At 39.7% G+C, this 18,756-nt stretch overlaps 1 protein-coding gene across 1 annotated transcript in view; it reads right to left on the reverse strand.

The window, feature by feature from the left end:
• LOC137284071 (RYamide receptor-like) overlaps positions 1-14,790 on the reverse strand; it is a 28,529-nt gene extending 13,739 nt beyond the window's left edge. The window contains exon 1 of the mRNA XM_067815741.1: positions 14,069-14,790. Within this exon, the coding sequence (XP_067671842.1) occupies positions 14,069-14,767 (699 nt within the window). The 5' untranslated portion in view covers positions 14,768-14,790. The remainder of the gene's footprint in view (positions 1-14,068) is intronic.
• Between the last annotated feature and the right edge of the window lie 3,966 nt (positions 14,791-18,756).

The following is an 18,756-nucleotide window of genomic DNA, read 5'->3' on the forward strand; positions in this document are numbered from 1 at the left end:
GACTTACTGAAATCTTTCACATACACTTTAGTGTGAATCGAAGCTGACCTAGTATAGTGGATATCGAATCATGGGAAAGAGAGAAACGAAATTATTGCCAAACATTACGGAAACAACATGCCATGGGCTCTGAGGTTTGGCAACAGTTACAAATATATATTGAATATGATATGTACCAGATAATGTAAGAAAATAGAATTGGCATTGCAAACGACCTGACCATTAAACAGAGAGAGAAACTAAGAGAACTATCAGATACGGGAAAGAAAGGATACTATAAGAATGGTAACCTTTTTGTTGCAAACAATGTCAGTACCTCTAGCGACCACGTGATTGGGGGACACCGGGACGCTAGGCGCAAAGCACCTAGATCCAACACCGTACAGGATGGCCCTAGGAGGCGTACGAGACAGGACCGTGAGTACAGATAGGGGTACGGCCGGGTTCCAGTCAAAGCAACCCATATCCATGAGGATTTGTCGAACTAGGTGACTGATTCAGATAGTGGCGTTTCGTTTGTAACATGGAGCGTACCTGGACTTGTTAATAAATTACATGATCCTGACATTATGAACTTTCTTAAAGAACATGACGTTATTCATCTATCCGAGACATAGGTTGCTGATTGTGATCATAGTACTATATTGTCATCGTTTCCTTTGCACAAGTATTACCATATCCCAGGAGTACGATTGCCAAAATCGGGGGTATCCTCTTATGTGTAAAAGAATGTTACCAGGCATATGTTAAACACATTCATAAAGGAGTTAACGCAATATTTGCTCTCTTCGACAAAAATATGTTTACCACTGTCAAAGATAGGGTGTTTATATTTGCGTACATTCAAACAGACGGATCAAATTGGTACTCTTCACTTACCTATTCCAAAAATGGTATCGATATCCTTTTTAATGACTATTGCGATTACTCTGCGCATGTTGCACACAGCGATGTCGTTCAGATTGGCGATGTGAATGCGAGAACTGGCCAACTATCAGATTTTAACAAAGATGATTATAAGTACATATCGGACGATTGTAATGATTTGAATGACTTTATAAATGATGGATTCTCATCTTCACGAATATTTTGCGATACCCATGTCAACACATTTGGAAAATCTTCTAGAAATGTGTCGTCTGCTTAACATCCATCTAGCAAATGGAAGATCTGGTTCAGACAAGGGTAAAGGTGAATTTACGTTTATAAGTCAAGTAGGGTGCAGTGTTATCGACTATGTCATCGGGTCAGATACAGTACTTAACCAGATATCAGCATTTGATATTGTCTCCCGTTGAGAATCTCAGCATCTTCCAATATCGTTTTCTCTATTGTCGATACATGGCAAGTAGCTAGCTACAAATGAATCGCCGCTAAATACACCTATTGTTAAGTACGTCTGGAAACCCGACAGGAAGGTGAATATGTCTCAAATCCTTTAAACCTGTCGAACGAGTTGGAGAATGCAACAGAAGTAATACGTTCTGATTGTGAGCTTGGCATACAAAAGTTTAGTGATGTAATACTCAAGTCAGCGGAGTGCGTGAAGCGGACCATTACATCGTCCAAACCAAACCCAGATTGGTTTAATGATACATGTTTGGCACCTAAACATCAGCGGTGTCACTACCTTGATAAATTTAGAAAGCATAAAGACACACCATCCCAGGACTCATACATCTCATCAAGAACTGTCTACAAGACTGCGTGTAGGGATGCAAAACGTAAGTTTGAAAACAAAATATGAGTGCGTTGTCGGACTGAATTACTAACCCCCAATTATTTTGGCGAAAACTAAAGTACATGTTAATAATATGTCCACGTAAAACTGAAAATAACATTACGGTTAATTCATGGCAAGATTACTTTAGAAATCTCTTTGATTGGGACTCCAGTGTGACTTCCTCTGACTCCCTAGAAGATAGTAATAGCATTTCCATACCTGACAGCCAGACAGAGGACATAACTATGGATATATTCAATGCATCAATTAGCCGGGAGGACATCCAGTCAAGTATTAATTAACTTAAATATAATAAAACCGCTTGGGAAGACCTCGTAATCTGGGCTTCATATGTACAAACGATTCTCTTTAGATTTGGACTTGGATACGTGTGGATATGGCAGGGAGTTGGAAGCAAACACAATTTCTTAAATTTGATTGCTTTATACAGGAGTGGCATGCAAAACTCGAAAACAGTTCCTGTACATTCACTTATTCCTTGTTTAAAGAACACTTTATATGTGAACGACATGTACGCTGTATTAATCTCAAGAAAGTAAGAATAGCCATGTCACAGTTCCGTTCCGTTTATTATGACTTCAGCTGTTATAAAGGAAAATTCCATAAGAAATCCATCATGTGCAAACACTGTAAATTGAACATCCTGGAAGACGAATACCATGTACTATTAATTTGTGATTACTATAGAAACATTAGAATCAAATATATACCCAATTATTTTACGATGCAACCGTCAAAACATACATTTATCCAACTACTGTCAACTTCCAATCGGATACTCATTGGAAATGTTGCTTTGTTTATTTATCGTGCTATTTCGAAAAGACATCCACTCTGCTGTTGAACAGTTCTGAATAAAGATTGATTGATTAATGTATTCATTCCTGTTGGTAGTACAAAGGTACATGAGAAATTGGTACTGTCGTTATTTATGAGTACAACAAATTAAATCAATATCTGGAATGTCATTTCTGTTATTCACGCATACCGACATGAAAAGCCTTACTCAGGATCAGGGACATAAGGAACAGGAAGTAACGTCTATTGTGGTCCATATACTCATGATTGTCAAGTTTGATACAGACTGCTTAAGAAAGACACTTCTTCACACACATACACACACACACACACACACACAACACACACAACACACACAACAACAATAATAACAAAACAAAAACACCCCCAAAAAATAAACAAAAAACAACAAAAAACAAAACAAACAAACAGAAAAACAAAAACAAAACAAAACAAAAACAGTTTACATCATGTACGCTAACTGATTATACAATTAAACAACTACACAAGTAATTTGACAACATACTGTCAGTGATGACGGGAAATGTTGTGTCATGAGACTTTCATTCAAACCGTCCACGCCAACATAACCAACATCAAGGTCTTCACCATGCTATCCTCCAGGTAAATATCCCGCATATATTATACCGACTTCAAAGCTGATTTCTCATGCAACATTGAGACATTGAATCACTAGTACTATCCGTGCATATCCCCGTTCTTACATCTTCAACGCAAGAGTAAGGTTGAGCTAGGAGCTGGTGCTTGTCATGCTATTGAATAATGGGATTGTTTGTTTTCTGCTTCCAGTAGTATCAGAGGCCATTCATCTGAATTACGACGTTATGAGTTGAGGTCATAGTCGGTAATCAATTTAAGATTCTATCTAAAGTTCCCCCTTTCCTCACAAGTCCATTAAATCACCGATCCCCTCTTTTCGAGTAAGAAAACGTGTCAAGAGTGATTTGCTGGGCGACTGAAACCGCTATCGAGTGTCCCCGCGTGGTTCTGGCGTCACAAAATGACTTTGAATTACATCGTAGAGGGTTAATGAAACTCTGTGTCAGGATTAGTTAGGTTTACCTCGGTGAGTTATAAGGAAGATAGTCTCATAATGAGTGGCATGGGCGGAAAGGAAGGTGAAAGATCCAGTCACTTGTATTGCTTTTTTCACTTTGTATTTTTTCTTTCCCAAGAACATCGAGTAATACTTAAAGTGTAAAGGTTTCAGAAGTAGCCTTGCAGGGATTGACTCAATGAAATACTCAGGATAAATGTCGTGAATTCGCGTCTGAACTGTTTGTAGTCACTTTCAAACATTACCATATGGATTTACTTGGAAAGTGGAAACAGAAAAAATGAGACGATCAAAGGAACTAAACGTCACACCTACTTTAATTATGATATATTGTAACCGTTCCATGACAATATACTGTCTTTATTTTACATTAACAATTTCGAAAACAAATCCCAAAACCAGCTCACCAAAATAGTTCATAAACCATCTTCACTTTTGCTGATTATATAGATTATCCACGTTATCATAATAATATATTTTTTAAAATACTGAATATCGCAATGACACATACAACGATACTATGCTTTGATTGCTGTATCTGAACTTTTGTGGCTTCTTCTGTCTGTTGGTGGTCAGGATGGCTAAAACATTTTAAAGCGGTTCAGGATCAGTTGTGGACTTTTGACTGTCCGGCTTGTCAACAGATCGCTGTCGCATGCAGTGAGTATTGTTGTGCCGATACAGGTAACACTCACTATTTTTATGAATTTGTGTAACTCGTCGGTTTAACCTACAGGCAGGGCCTAGATTTTCGAAACTCATTTATCGCTATGATAGTCGTTAGTGCCACACGTCAACAACAACTTACGACTATCTTAGTACTAAGAGAGCTTCGAAAATTTAGGCCCTGGACATCCGGTTTCAGCGATCCATTCATATGATTTACCAGTATATTGTGCCCAATGGAATCTGGTCCACATAATCGATACTGGTTATTTCCTTGGGTTGACGTTTTATATTTACATAAACTTCTTATCAAGCCACACTGGGATTGTGTATGATAAATAACGAAGGATAAATCGTTTACTTCGTTCACAAACAAAGTAAACGATCGCCAAGAGTGTACTCCCAAAGATTAACAAGCAGCAGCCCGTTGCAAATGGTCTGAGATTTACTGATGCTGCCTAAATCAGCATATGGTAACTGAGTTAATGTTTTACGCCAAAGTCTACCTATACCTATGCTTACTGCAGATATAACGAAGTAGAAACTTTATCCAGGAAACCAGCAGACAATCATACATTGGGGGAACAGCTGCACAGTCTGTCTCAGACTTCAAACAGGAGACAAGAACGGATTACATGTGCATATTCGGCCCCAGAATCCTAACGGCAGACAAGAAGCGGTACAGCTGCTTACTTTGTGTTGAATCCTAACGAGAGACAATTCGGGAAAACATTTGCATATTCAGGGCCACCTCCTATCGGCACACAAATAGCGGAAGAGCTGCATACTTTATGTGGAATCCTCAGGGAAGGTAATTTGGGAAAACAGTTGCATATGCAGGTCCATACTTTAAACGACAGACAAGTAGTGGTACAGCTGCATAGTTTGTGTGGAATCCTAAAAGGACACAATTTGGGAAAACATTTGCATATGCAGGTCCAGAATCCTAACGGCAGACAAGTAGCGGTACAGTTGCATAGTTTATGTGAAATCCTAACGTGAGAGAATTTGGGAAAACTGGTCCTGTCACAGAATCTTCATGGGAGATAAGTAGGGACGCACTTGCATACTTTGTAACAGACACCCCAAACGAATTGGTGGCTTACGTTTCATAAGAATCCCAACAGGGCACAAGACAGGATGTTCTCAAAGTTATTGTTTCGAATCAATTAATCAATTTGATCGAAGAGTGTTCCACTTGAAGCAGTTCTGTTCAATGGTCATTTAAGGTACATAATAAGTTGGAGGTTCAATTTCAAGCTATCTTTCCCAGAAAGATGTTCTTTTCTTTGTTGAGAAAATAGATCAACAATCACAGTTATTGAAAATTTGGGGAACCATGTTGGGAAAAAACACTTGGTGCATTTTGGCATCCCGTAGAATCATCATGTAGACTAAGAGCGCTCTGTGGTAATGCATCTGTTGGAAGAACTACCCAGCGGGTCTTTGACAACTTGCGATGAGTTTGGAAATTAGGGAATCTGTATGATCGATCAATGCCGAAGTAATTCTGTTTCGTGAAACTCAACCTTCCGCGTATTGATTTTGAAATTTATTAAATTCGTTTTTCCTCTTTCATACTTTTCAATTTGGGTAAATTTACAGATCAGATGATGATTCTAGTTAGTAAATATTGAAGTCGTGTTGAACTCGAGGGAATTATGAAGAAATCCCAGCCTCGGGAAATATCCCCCACAGTGATAAAGAAATATTTGAAATGTTCTCTGTTTTTAACATCCGTTTTAATTTCAAACTAACACAAAATTTGCTCAAAGTTTTCTAAATTTGATGCAGAAACAATTATGCATTTTTGCATGTTCTGAATGTCTTGAGAAATCTATTTGCATGAAAGAATGCTCCCCGTGTCTTTCTCCCATTCACAGTGCACGAACGTAAAACACCGGAATTGCCAAATGCACCGTTTGCTGTTCTTTGAAGAAATAATCGTTGGATTATTTATGAAAAATGACACTGGGGTGTTATCTTGAACGCTAGTTTAAAAGCATGCCAATTTTACAAAGTCCGGAATTTATCACCCCCAGCAACTGCGTGACGTTAAAGTTAGGCATAAACATTATGTAAAGCATTTATGTTACCAGAATGTAGATATGAGACTCCAGAGCCGCAATATACTACAAACAGGTGATAATGTGTACTGACGATCGAACTTTTAAGTCAGTATGGAAGAGAGGAACATGAGAAGATGCGTTGGTTTATGGGTAAGCGAGTGGTTCAATGTTCAACAGCATGAGCATCGATCTACTTTGGACGCAATGGCATGTGTTAACCAAGTCAGGAAGCCTGACCAACCGACACTGTTAGTCGCCTCTGACGACAATCATGGTTTGTTGATGACCAATTCTGTCACCGCAAAATACTGAATGCAAAATACTGTCATTTCATGCCCCTTATTCTCTCCCTTGTTTTTATTAAACAAGACCGTCCGTGGTGTTGGCGAGCTCAGCTCAATATTCGCCTCCTGTGGTGGGCGTCATACCCAGTACAGGCGGAACAAAGGGTCATTCTGCTATTGGGTCACCCTTCTTTATACATCCGGTGACAAACAAAGTTTCATACCTTTACGAATGGTCCTTTGGTGGTTGTTTGACAGTAAGGAACTATGTGTTACGACTTCCAAAACCTGTGACAGTCAATCAAGGTTGTACATTTGGTGAGGTATAATATGGCCATATTTCGCGCAATTTAGAATCAGAAGTGGTCCTTGATTAAACGCCAGTGCCAAAAGTCACCTGGGCTCAGTCTCGCATAAGTTGACGCGCGCAAAGGGAGCACGGAACCAGTTTAGTACCGGAAGTAGGACCTTAAAGGATCTATTTCACAGGATTTTCCATTGATAAGATCGATGGAGCATTATAATGAAACAATCTAGATCTGCCTTACCCAGGTCCAAGTGCTTCCCTGACCGCATTTCCTACAGTTAAAACTACACTTTGGATAGGCACAAAGTCGGCAAGTCTAGAATTTGACATCCATCTTCCAGGTGCATTTCAGCATTGAATTTTTGTTTTAGGTCAGTTACATAAGTGATTGCCATTACCATACTGGACCCGTGCCTAATATGCGGTTTATGCATGATATCAAATTCATTGTGATTACACAGTTTGCTGGTGGTACGCCACGCTATTGAAAATATTCACCTCAAGAATAACTCATTACTTCCCGTACGTTTTGTACGTGCTATAAATATTTCGTTTCGGGACGTCGTCATAACATGAAGATTGTCTTGTCAACATGATCAGTGTTGTTTAGCGATACAGCCTTCCAGTTCGCGTGACACATTATTGAGCTAACAAAGCCAAACAATGCAATCTTAGAAGATATGCAACGCTCATACATATGCATATGTAGTTTTAGTGTTCATTGCAGACAAAGCGTATATCAATGCATATGACGACCATGTTCATGGGGCCAGGTTTTGCTGAAAGTGAGTTAGTATAATTGAAAGTATTTGTTTGTTAATATCAGTAAACAGTCCAGTAATTCTCGAAACATTCGTAGCCCATTCTTAGCACACTGACTTCGATTCAAGTTAAAAATGCACAGGACTTCGAACGTTTCCACAATAAGGGTCCAGATTCTGTGGACGCTTGGCACATATATGCCATACATGTGATTCAGTTTCAACATAAGCTGATGAAGAAAAGTGACCAGCTGTTATTTTCTTAATCTCATGTAATTAGTTTGCTCAAATGATTTCGAAATGCCTGATTCGTTTACTGACAGCTACTCCGATACTTAAGACAGTTGATATTGCGGGGAAATGTTATGTCCAGGCACAAATCCTCTTAGGTTTAAGATCTTAGGATGCAAATAGGTTCGTGAAGTGATCATCCTTGTCATACTCATATGTTCCATAGTAACAATAACGATGTATGAACGTATTACTAGTATGACACTAGCAATATTAACAATTTCCGATTGTGATCGTCAAACAACAATACTGTATTTACGTTCGATACTCCGTGACAGCATACAGTGAGCGACTGGAATGATTTTTTTTCTGGACAGTGTTTCCATGACATCGTGTGTCTTGATATCCCAGAAGTAATGCAAACCTTACCTCTATCAACCCATGTAATCCATGTGCGTGGGTACGGTACGGACAAACCAAGATACCTGACATATATCGGATTCAAACCCTTGATCAAAATTGTCTGGCACTTAAAACGGACATGTTACAGACGCTGTATAGAAAGACATTACGCACGCACACACCACACACATACACACACGTGTGTGTGTGTGTGTATATGTGTGTGTATACACACACATGCATTATATATATATATATATTTTGGACCAATATGTGCCAATTTATTGTGCAGTTCAAACTCTTTGTTGCGTGTATAATTACAATAATTGTATATTTCTATATTTTGATTGGTTTGAACAATATTTATTTAGTCAATTTTCGTATAAAGAATAAAAAAAATCCTGTATTCGGTGCTGTTACCAACGACATGTGTTGCTCGTAACTGGAGACATCGTGTACAAATATTTGAGTTTGTTTTATGATTAATAGTTCAGTTATCTCAATCCGTACCGATTTCATTTAGAGGGATCCGCCGCAATATATATGGTATATTGTTGAGTGCGGCGTAAAACTAAAATAACTCTCATCTGGAGAAAAAGATGTAGGTATCAGATTTTTAGCACTTACTAAGATCCACGTGGTGTTGACACATTTACAGGCATAATCAGACCAGCCAGGGATTCGAACCCTGTAGTTTCTTTGATGCAAAATGCTGCAGATGATGTTCGGCCAACTGAAATGTCTGGACAGAAAAAGACGTTGCTTCAGCTTTCAGTATTGGAACCTTGCCGCTGTAAGATCCTGTAAATCTCCATCTTGAAGAGAAACTGTCGGGATTTGAAATGGCCGAAACATAGACTAATATAAATGGACGTAACATGCACTAATTGTCCGGAAAGAGGGTTTCCGGAGAAACGAGATTTCACAGTGTAATGGTACATCGGTCGGAAATGTTCGACTAATGGACGGTCATAACTATTACTGGCCAGACTGAAAGGCCCTGCGGGAAGAGCAGGATATGTTTAGCCTTCCGTGAATACGTGCCGTAGTAACTACGTTTTCATGTATTTCCCATCAACATGTTGCATTTACACCAAACAGAATATGTTTTGGAAGATATTGGAGACAGATTATTCTTTGTCGTTGATATGTTTTTAAATTAACGCTCATAGTGACTTGTCATTTATGTCGTGCACAATGCTATTAGCTCTTAGATCTGGTATCTACTTTTATGTTGCCGGGCACTTTGGATCAAGTATATATAAGGACATATTTTGTTGTCAGGTGAACTGCCTGACTAAAGTATCACGGTCAAAGATCGGGTTCAGCCATTCAAGAAAATGTATGGTCGACATCCATACGTTTTAAACACTTGTGATGTGTGCCATGTCAACTTGATGCGCGATCCTAGCCCATACTATGATTGTTGCTTTGGAATTTCACTTGTACAGAACATTTGTGTGAAAAACGACTACTATCTTTTATGACGCCCTGTCTACTATTTATGGCAACAGCTTGTGACATTACTGCTTTTATGTGATCTATTCGGTAGATATTTGCGACTGATTATTCTCCGGTAATGCAGTTTTTTCGTAAGATATCCTGTTCTACGTATTAAATAATAAAAGAACTGTTCTTAGCTTACGTGTGTCGTGACAAGCGCATACAAACAGGTGTATTAAGCGTAAGAAGCATGACGCTTGTGCCTCACGCTGGACAAAGTGATTATATTAAGTAGCTGGAAATGTGACTTAGTTCACGGTTTCAGTATAAAACAAAGGTATTTCCAGCTATGTGTATATTACGCCTGAAATCAGAAATGTGTAAATCAGTTTGATACCTCTGTTGGCCCTTACCCATGTTTACCCGAGGAATACCGTTTAAATGACAGCGAAGAATATGTGTGTCATTGTCTCGATTAAAACCGCACCATTACTCCCTTTACTTAAAACACAAGAATATGCAGATTTGAGATACACATGTCCATGGATAACAAATGATTCAATATCGTACACAGAGTTTGCAAACAGCGAAATACACGATGCACATATACATCCACCGAAATCGGAACTGCTGCGAAGTAAGACATTTTGCAGTTAACAATTATTTACCGAATGCTTATATTGTATGGATTTGGCTGCCCCACACACTGACAGCAAATAACGATCAAATACTTGACAGGAAATGATGCGATGAAGAGTTTCACGAAATTTCAGTACAATACAATGAACATCGCATTTTATCGATCTTACAGAGAAACGGAAATCTCCACAGGCATTCTCCAGAGTTTAACAACATTGACTAAAAATTGCATTGTCTCTGAAAGTGTAAACCTCTCGACATTAGTCTCCTTCGAGGGGTTCCCGATTGTTTTTCTATGTCTCCGCTCTGTAATGCAGGAATAAGCTGGTAACTGAACGTGTTCTGCACATGCAAGAAGTCCTTTTCACATCTGATGGACCTGGCATAAAGATAACTTACAGCTTATTCCCTAATCCCTGGACTAAGCCCATAGGCCCTCTGGTCAGAACAAGCGTGTACGGACAAAATCGGATTTTTGTAGACATGAGACTAATATCAGTGGATAAGAGCACGTGACGGTATAGTCACATTCGTCATATTTTTCTGTGACCTGTCCGCTCAAGACCGTCAGCAGGATAAAAGCTTAGAAAACCCAAACATTCACAACACGGGATGATCGCGCGAGAAGTGGAGACTTCTAGTATTTAAAATTCACAATATCCCTTAAACATCATTACCGTAGCGATTTATCCGTTACGCCATTACGTTTTATGATATTCAGATAGAATACAGGTTGGGTAAGATTTTATCATGACTTCTAGGTCCCATTTTAATGATCATATTGCTTCATCAACTGCTGTGAAGCTTATATACATATAACACTTATATACATCTTAGATTTATTTATCCACATTAGATGTATATAACTCGCCACTGAACTGTAATTCCTTCACTCTTGTAAAATATAGTATGCCGGACTCCGAGAGCGTGGGTTTGAAACCTGAATGGGACTCGACCTTTCTTGAAAAAGTGTAATCCCTTACACAAAATCTGTTAACTTACCAATCAGACAGTTCAGTGAAGTTACATTATGGTTCGTTTTTCTTATGCTATTTTTCTATGACCTTTCCATGGTCAGAAAGACTCCATAAACCCACACAGACCCTTTATTTTCCCGGGGCGATATTTGGTATTGAGGTTTCTGCTGAGGACTTTCTTTCTGGGGCATGTGACTGTGTTACGATGATGCTTGGGGAGTACTTTCCGAGAGCCTGAATAGTGTCATAATCTTCCTTGAGTGTTACAACCTGGAAGTCGCATCTTTATACAACATGACCGAAGGGAATAACTGCAAAACAAGCTTAGTTACTTTCGTGCTCTTAAAATATTTTCATCAACAAATTGGCTGAAAGAACTCACTAGGTTGTTTTGCTGTACTAGCCAACACATTGTAAGTGTCATCACGGATGTAAGCAGAACTATAAAGTCACATAGCTCAACATCACCAGCGGACCCTGTCCGGTAACCGACGCTGTTGCCATCTTTAATGAACGCTTGCTTGCCGCAAGAGAGTCGTCAGCGTGTCTGAAAAGCTCGTACAACTCTTCGGACGTGTCATGGGAATTTTAACGAGAATGGGCCGGAAGTTACGCAAGCTGACTTGCATACGGTATTATGGTGTTAGTAACGTGTATGAATGTGTGCAGAGTTTCTTTTCAGCCACTGACTTTTTAATAATGTAAAGTAAGTAAGTAAAACAGAATATGTACTCGATTAGTGATGACAAAATGATTGAAATATTGCCAGTCTAACCAACTCATAAAAAACATCCTCAGTGAGTGACTGAGTTCAGCTTCACGTCGCTCTCAGCAATATGCTAGCTATATGTCAGCGCTCTGTAAATAGTCGAATCTGGTCAGACAATCCAGTGATTAATAGCATGATCATCGATCTACGCAATCAATGAGTCAACCAGTTACTCGAGCTTGAACAGCCGATTCCTTTAGTCGCCTCCTACGACAGACACGGGTTAATGAATTCTAACCCGGTTCTTCACAGGTCGATACCTTCAGGCCTTTTCAACGCTTAAATTGTCTGTAACCTCACCCACTCGCCTACTGCCAACGTTACCTTGGACACTAAACGGATTCAAAATCGATGGAAGTTATGTCGGTGCTTAAATGACGTTAAGCACAATTCGACAGACCAAGAAGTCCTAGACATGTGATTCAAACGTCGATGCAACAATGACATACCTGTAACTCGGGCAACAATGACATACCTGTAACTCGGGCAACAATGGCATACCTGTAACTCGGGCAACAATGGCATACCTGTAACTCGGGTATCACACAATGACCGTTTACACTATGCGTTTTCTATATTGGTTGGAGGTGAGGATGAGCAGTGTGTGGTGTATTAGTCACAATGAATTAATATTATTCATATTGTTAGTAGTGTTAGGATGATGATGATGATGATGATGATAATGGTGATAATTTATGAACATTACAGTATGTGTAATTTGGAGAAAAAGACTGGTGACGATATCAGGGAATACGATTGTTAACATTTACAAACCATATGAAATCCTGAATTTCAACACAGGTAGTCGCTAACAAGTCAAAGAACAATAGATTTGTACCAACAGCCAAGGGATCCTGCTACTGACCGTAAATAGCCTAATAATTTTACAATATATCCTGCTTACAATCAATAATGTCACCTAAACCGATCGCCAATAATCCAACATAACAAATAGGTATTTCCTTCAGCGTTCAACCGTGAGGCTAAACAATCTACGACTGCAATGAGTGATTAAGCATTGGAGAGCATCGAAAGAGGAAGAGTGATCTTGGCAAGGAGAGGAAGCAGTTCCTTACGGAAGCTCACGTGTGGGGACATGTCAGTTTCATGAAACATTCATACATGCTGTGTACAGCAGATGCCCCTGTATCGATCAGAAAATGTTATATTGAACCGTTTACTGAATTAAGTAGATTGTTATATGAAGAAGTAGATTTCTATAATATGTGGGAGTCTTTGAAGTTAAGTCACTACAGATTGAATAGACTCGAACTCGTAACCCTGAGTTTGAATTAACATTTGATTCTAATAGGGCATCATTACATGTATCTGTTATATGCCCGTGGGATAATAAAACATCTTTGTCGTCATGTGACACGTTTAGTTCAATAATTCAACACGAATATTGTCTCACGCACTGATTACGCAGTTCAGTTTCTTAAGAATTGTAGAACTGATTCAAAGCTGTATTGAGTTCAAAGAATCAGGGAAATGTTAAAGTGTTTCTTCTTTCATGGTTTCGCACACACATGAAATTTAACAGTGTCAGCAATGTCACAAGTATTCCATTGATCCATTGAGTAAACGACCTTGTATCACGAAACCCAGTGGTTGATATAGTGGAGGCCTGTTTATGAGCTCCTTATTCCTATACGCTTTTCTTACTATTTCCTCACTTACAAACCCGTAAAAACTAACACCAGGTGATCTGGCTGTTCTAATTGTTCTAACTGAAGACTTACTTTAAATACTCGATTGTTCTTTGCAGTTTAATTCGACACATGCGAAGTTGAGATTTGAGTATAAAGGCTTATAAATGCCCATAATGCTACAAGGTTCTCAATTTATTTACTTCCTAAACGTGAGCACAATGACTGTTTTGAATTCTGATATAACTCACCTTCTTCTTGGGATCCGTAGTGTCCTCGCATTCTCCAGGGGGTACGTCTTTTAGCCAGACGACGTGAACAATGCGACCGTAGGTGAAAATCAGCACGCCGAGGGGGATAAAATACTGGAGTACCATGATGACCACACTGTAGGCAAACTTTTGATTGGGCACTGGCCAAACTTCCTGGCACAACGTCACATTGTCGACGTCGTCCTTCACCGTCATTGACGTTATAGCTGTAGGAAGCGGCGTCAGCAACGACAATGCCCAGCAAACGGCAATCACCCACAACGACTTTCTTTTAGGCAGTCTGGGTTTGAAGGGAAACATGATGGCGATGTAGCGTTCTAGGCTGATGGCGAGAAGGATGTATGCGTTGAGGAACACCACAACCACTTGGAGATATGTAACAAGGGGACATAACGCTATTCCAAACGGCCAATAGTCGAGAAGGATGTTAGTAACAAAGGTGAACGGGACACACAGCGTTGCCATGAGGATGTCACTTACGGCGAGACTTGCGATGAAAAAGTTAGTCACAGTTCGCATACGACGTGTCGTAACGACGATGTAGCACACCATGCCGTTACCGATGACGGAAACAATTGACACGGCTGAATATAACAACACCAAAAATACTTGAATTCCCGGACTCAGCGACTCCGGTAGTTGAGTGTCGTTGGCGAAACCGATAGTGCTCACCTCCATTTTGACGTTTCGACGTCAATGTCGACGTTCCGTCTTGCAAACAGATTCTCCAAGTATTAAAGTCTTCGCTTTAGCTCATCTTCACTCTTTAAGAGCCTCCACATGACAAGCCTCTAAGTGCCTCCTGGCCAGAGACACACAGACTCAACTCCCAAAGACTCGCGCTCTTATCAGCGATTTGTCGCAGAGCCGGTTGCGCGTGACGGTACTAATTCTTTCTGGTTGTGTGACAAGCGTTGATTAGAGATGATATATACACGGCAACGACCGATGACGTTGCCACCAATCCTGTCAATCAACGTCACAACCCCAACCGTGCAGAGTCGCTTCCTCAGTCGGATCTAAATTCAATTTACCGACACAACATTCCAATCCACACTGCTAAAATGTAGCCAGAGTTTGTCGACTGTACTTTATGTCAACACTTCTTCATAATGCCCAGACCAGCCAGAACGCTGAATCAACTTTAAATGTTGTAAACTCTTGTCTGCCTGGTACTGCATCCCACCTGTCTGTCAATGCAAGCTGGGACGCGAATGCCACGCTACATCACCGTTAAACCTGCTCGTTAAGGATGGAGCTTCGTTGATAGGAGGGGCTCTTCGAGTAAGCGCCTTCTGTCTTGCATCCCACAATCAAATCTGCTGACAGTTTGGTAGTACTTCGTTTCAGATTTAAATTAAACCACATAACTAGTTTACTTTTGCAGATTAACGTGAACGGCAAAACTGATTAATCCAATCTGATCTTTCTAGCATACTGAGACGTGGGTCGAACAAAAACACTCCAAAGGCAAGTTAGGATTAGGTTCTGGTGCCAATTATGCTCTCTCACATGGGACTCTTGCTGGAATTATCCATTTAAGGATTCCATCTGCTGAGTCGGGCATCACCAACCAATTGGTTCGTCAATTGCATCTTACCGTACTGGTAAGATGGGGCGATCGATTGACATATCAGGACAACTGTTTATCTGTGCACATGAAGAAACGTCGCCTATTCGCGATGGTATATATGAGCCTCTGTTTACCGTAGTGACGTTACTGTTCATTTAGCTGCTGCAGAGCATTTGAATCAATATTCCGATTTCCGTAGGTGTTGTTTGTTTGTTTTACGCTACATTCAGCACTATTCTAGCTACATGGTGGAAGTTTGTATATAATAGAGTTTAACAGTCGCGATCGAACAATCCAGTAATCAACAGCATGAGCATAAATCTACACAATCTCTCTCTCACTCACTCTCTCTCTCTCTCTCTCTCTCTCTCTCTCACACACACACACACACATACACATACACGTATGATTACTTCATCCAGCCATCAAACGGCCTGTACGCAGCAAATTCGCGTAAAAAATAGATACTTAAAAATTTCGCAGCGCAGTGGAATTCAAAGGATTAAATGTACTTACTGATGAATAGGAATAAAAGTTCACAGGAATATATGATGCACGTAGATGATCGAAGGCTGAACATATTATAGAGACAATGATATTCACTTTCAGTGTGAGCACCCGTACACATATGACATAATCTGAGATTTCTTGGTTCACTGGTGAGTCAGAGGTTAACTGATGAGAGTTGCAAAGAAACTGTGAATATGAATATGTTTTAGAACTTGATTCATGTCAACCCTGTACATACATATTCTGTGCTGTAATCATGAATTCAAAACGAAAAAGGTCAACGGAGACAGCGAAGCGAACCTGACAACTGGATCCCGTTAGTCGCCTCTTACGACAAGCATAGGCTGCTGAAGACAAGTCTCAGAAGGTGCATTTAGGAAAACGTTTTGCACGTGTGAAAAAATGGAGAGTTTGCTGATAAATACACAAAACTAACGCAAGGGACAGAGTGTGGGTATTTTTGTGATTCACGCCAAATCATAGCTAAATCTGTGATACATCACACCTTGCCTCATCATAATCAACCTCTCGTCAGTTTTACAGGTTTATGTACCACTTCAGTGAAATGGCGAAAGAAATCAATCAAATCAGTCTCTCTCTCTCTCTGCCCCCCCCCTCCCTCTCTCTCTCTCACACACACACACGCACACAGTGACACAGACCATGAACGAATTACAGCTGACATCAAGAAACATGAAACATGTTCACTGTGCACTGATGATATCAAGTAAAACCGTCGTACCAATGCACGACTGTGTGAGAAAGCATATGACGTAGCATTCTGACAAGGGCTGATATCACCTTAACTACATCTGGACCGACCATCTACTGCAATGGTGAGATTTGAGACTAGTTTGCGCAGTGTGACATGCTTACGTGTGCCCGTGCTGCTGTATTGATCGAATGTTGAAAGTGCGGCGTTAAAAAAACAAACAACTATGATCATGAACCACTTACATGACGTGAAGTTTTTATAAGCATCATCAGCAATTCATCCTTGCTACCAATGGTTTTTTGTAAAAAATCCATTTGTCATGCGAAGCACCGGTTCTCAGCATAAAGCTGTGCCCTAATTGTTTCATGTCGCATTCGAAAGTGAGCTTAAGCCTGTCAGAATGCAGGATGAAAAATTCAATAAGTAGCGTCTGAAGATATTGACTTCTGAACTGGGCTGACAGGCTGGAGCTACGGGAATACAAGATGCCAAAACAACTCGGACGGGTCTTCTCCTCGTTTCTACACGTGTCGGTTTTGAAAGAGTATACTGTCAACATGCCGGAGCCTGTGGAGGGAATGATGCCAGCACACACTATATAGTAGGATAGTCACAAAATTATATTAGGATACTTGTTTTGGAAGGACAGGTTTGATTAGCCATATAGATACACATGTGCTAAGCGCTTGATATTCCTGACTCAGCCGTTTTATCTTGCAGTGGGACTTTAACCTGATAAATATTGTATAAAAACTCAAGCATTAAATTTCAACACCAAAAGAGATCCCGGTTTGCACATCTTTAGCAACCCGTGCCTGTTATACGAGGCAACTAACCGCATCGGGTGGTTGGGGTCGCCGACGTAGCTCACTTATGATATCGTATCCCAAATGTGTATATCGATACTCATGTTGTTGATCACCTGGTTGTGAATTCCAGACTCGATTATTTACAGAATATAGCTGGAGGTGCTGAGTACGGTGTAAAACTAAACCCACTCATTGTTTGCACAGTCGTGTTCCTGAGTTCCATATAAATTGAAAATGTATGAGGCCTGCATCACTTTTTTCAATGTTTTCCCACAGTAAGCAGACCCGTAGTGCATTTTATTTAAAAATACAATATAAGATAATGTTTGTTATAATGCCCAATTATCCCATGAAGATACATGGATTAGGCAGTTTTCTGAAAGTAACTTCAAATATAATTTGATAAAATTTCCCTCGTTCTGAGTTTTCTTAAAGGAATAATCTATTTTTCTAAAAATATATATGGTGTAACAGTAAGCTGTAATTGGTATGAACACGAACCTAATAGACTTTAAAGAAATACCTTAACGTTTCAGGTGATATTTGAACATATTCAAAGATGTCAGCCATGATGAAATAATGATAAAAATGGATAAATTCCTGGGCAGTTGCGTTGGGAAATAAATTCTAATTATAATATGATTTTTTTTTTTATCCAAAATGAAACTACACCAAACAACTCCAGTATTTGTGACGTGGCAATTACTTTTACTCTCAAATTGTCAGTTCCTATTACAAATGTCACCTTCTATGCTCAAGGTTATAGAGCTGTAATGCCTTTGATTCAATTGTACTCAAATCTCAAATCAGAATGTTTGATGCCTTCTTACTCAAATGGCACTGATCATCGTTCGATCCCATGGACGTATGCATTACTGTTGGAACTGAATGTGGAAATTATCAAAAACATATATGAAATATTCATTAAATTAGCTGCTGAATTTTGAGTCCGGTTTTATTTGTTCCTAATCAAAGACTGTAAAACCTTTCAAAATGTGTAAAGTGGATATATTTGCCTGAGGACAAAAGTAGTGTACAACGTCTCTCTGGCGTCGTTTTC

This window comes from Haliotis asinina, chromosome 5 (assembly GCF_037392515.1).
Source record: "Haliotis asinina isolate JCU_RB_2024 chromosome 5, JCU_Hal_asi_v2, whole genome shotgun sequence".
NCBI classification, from domain to species: Eukaryota; Metazoa; Mollusca; class Gastropoda; order Lepetellida; family Haliotidae; genus Haliotis; species Haliotis asinina.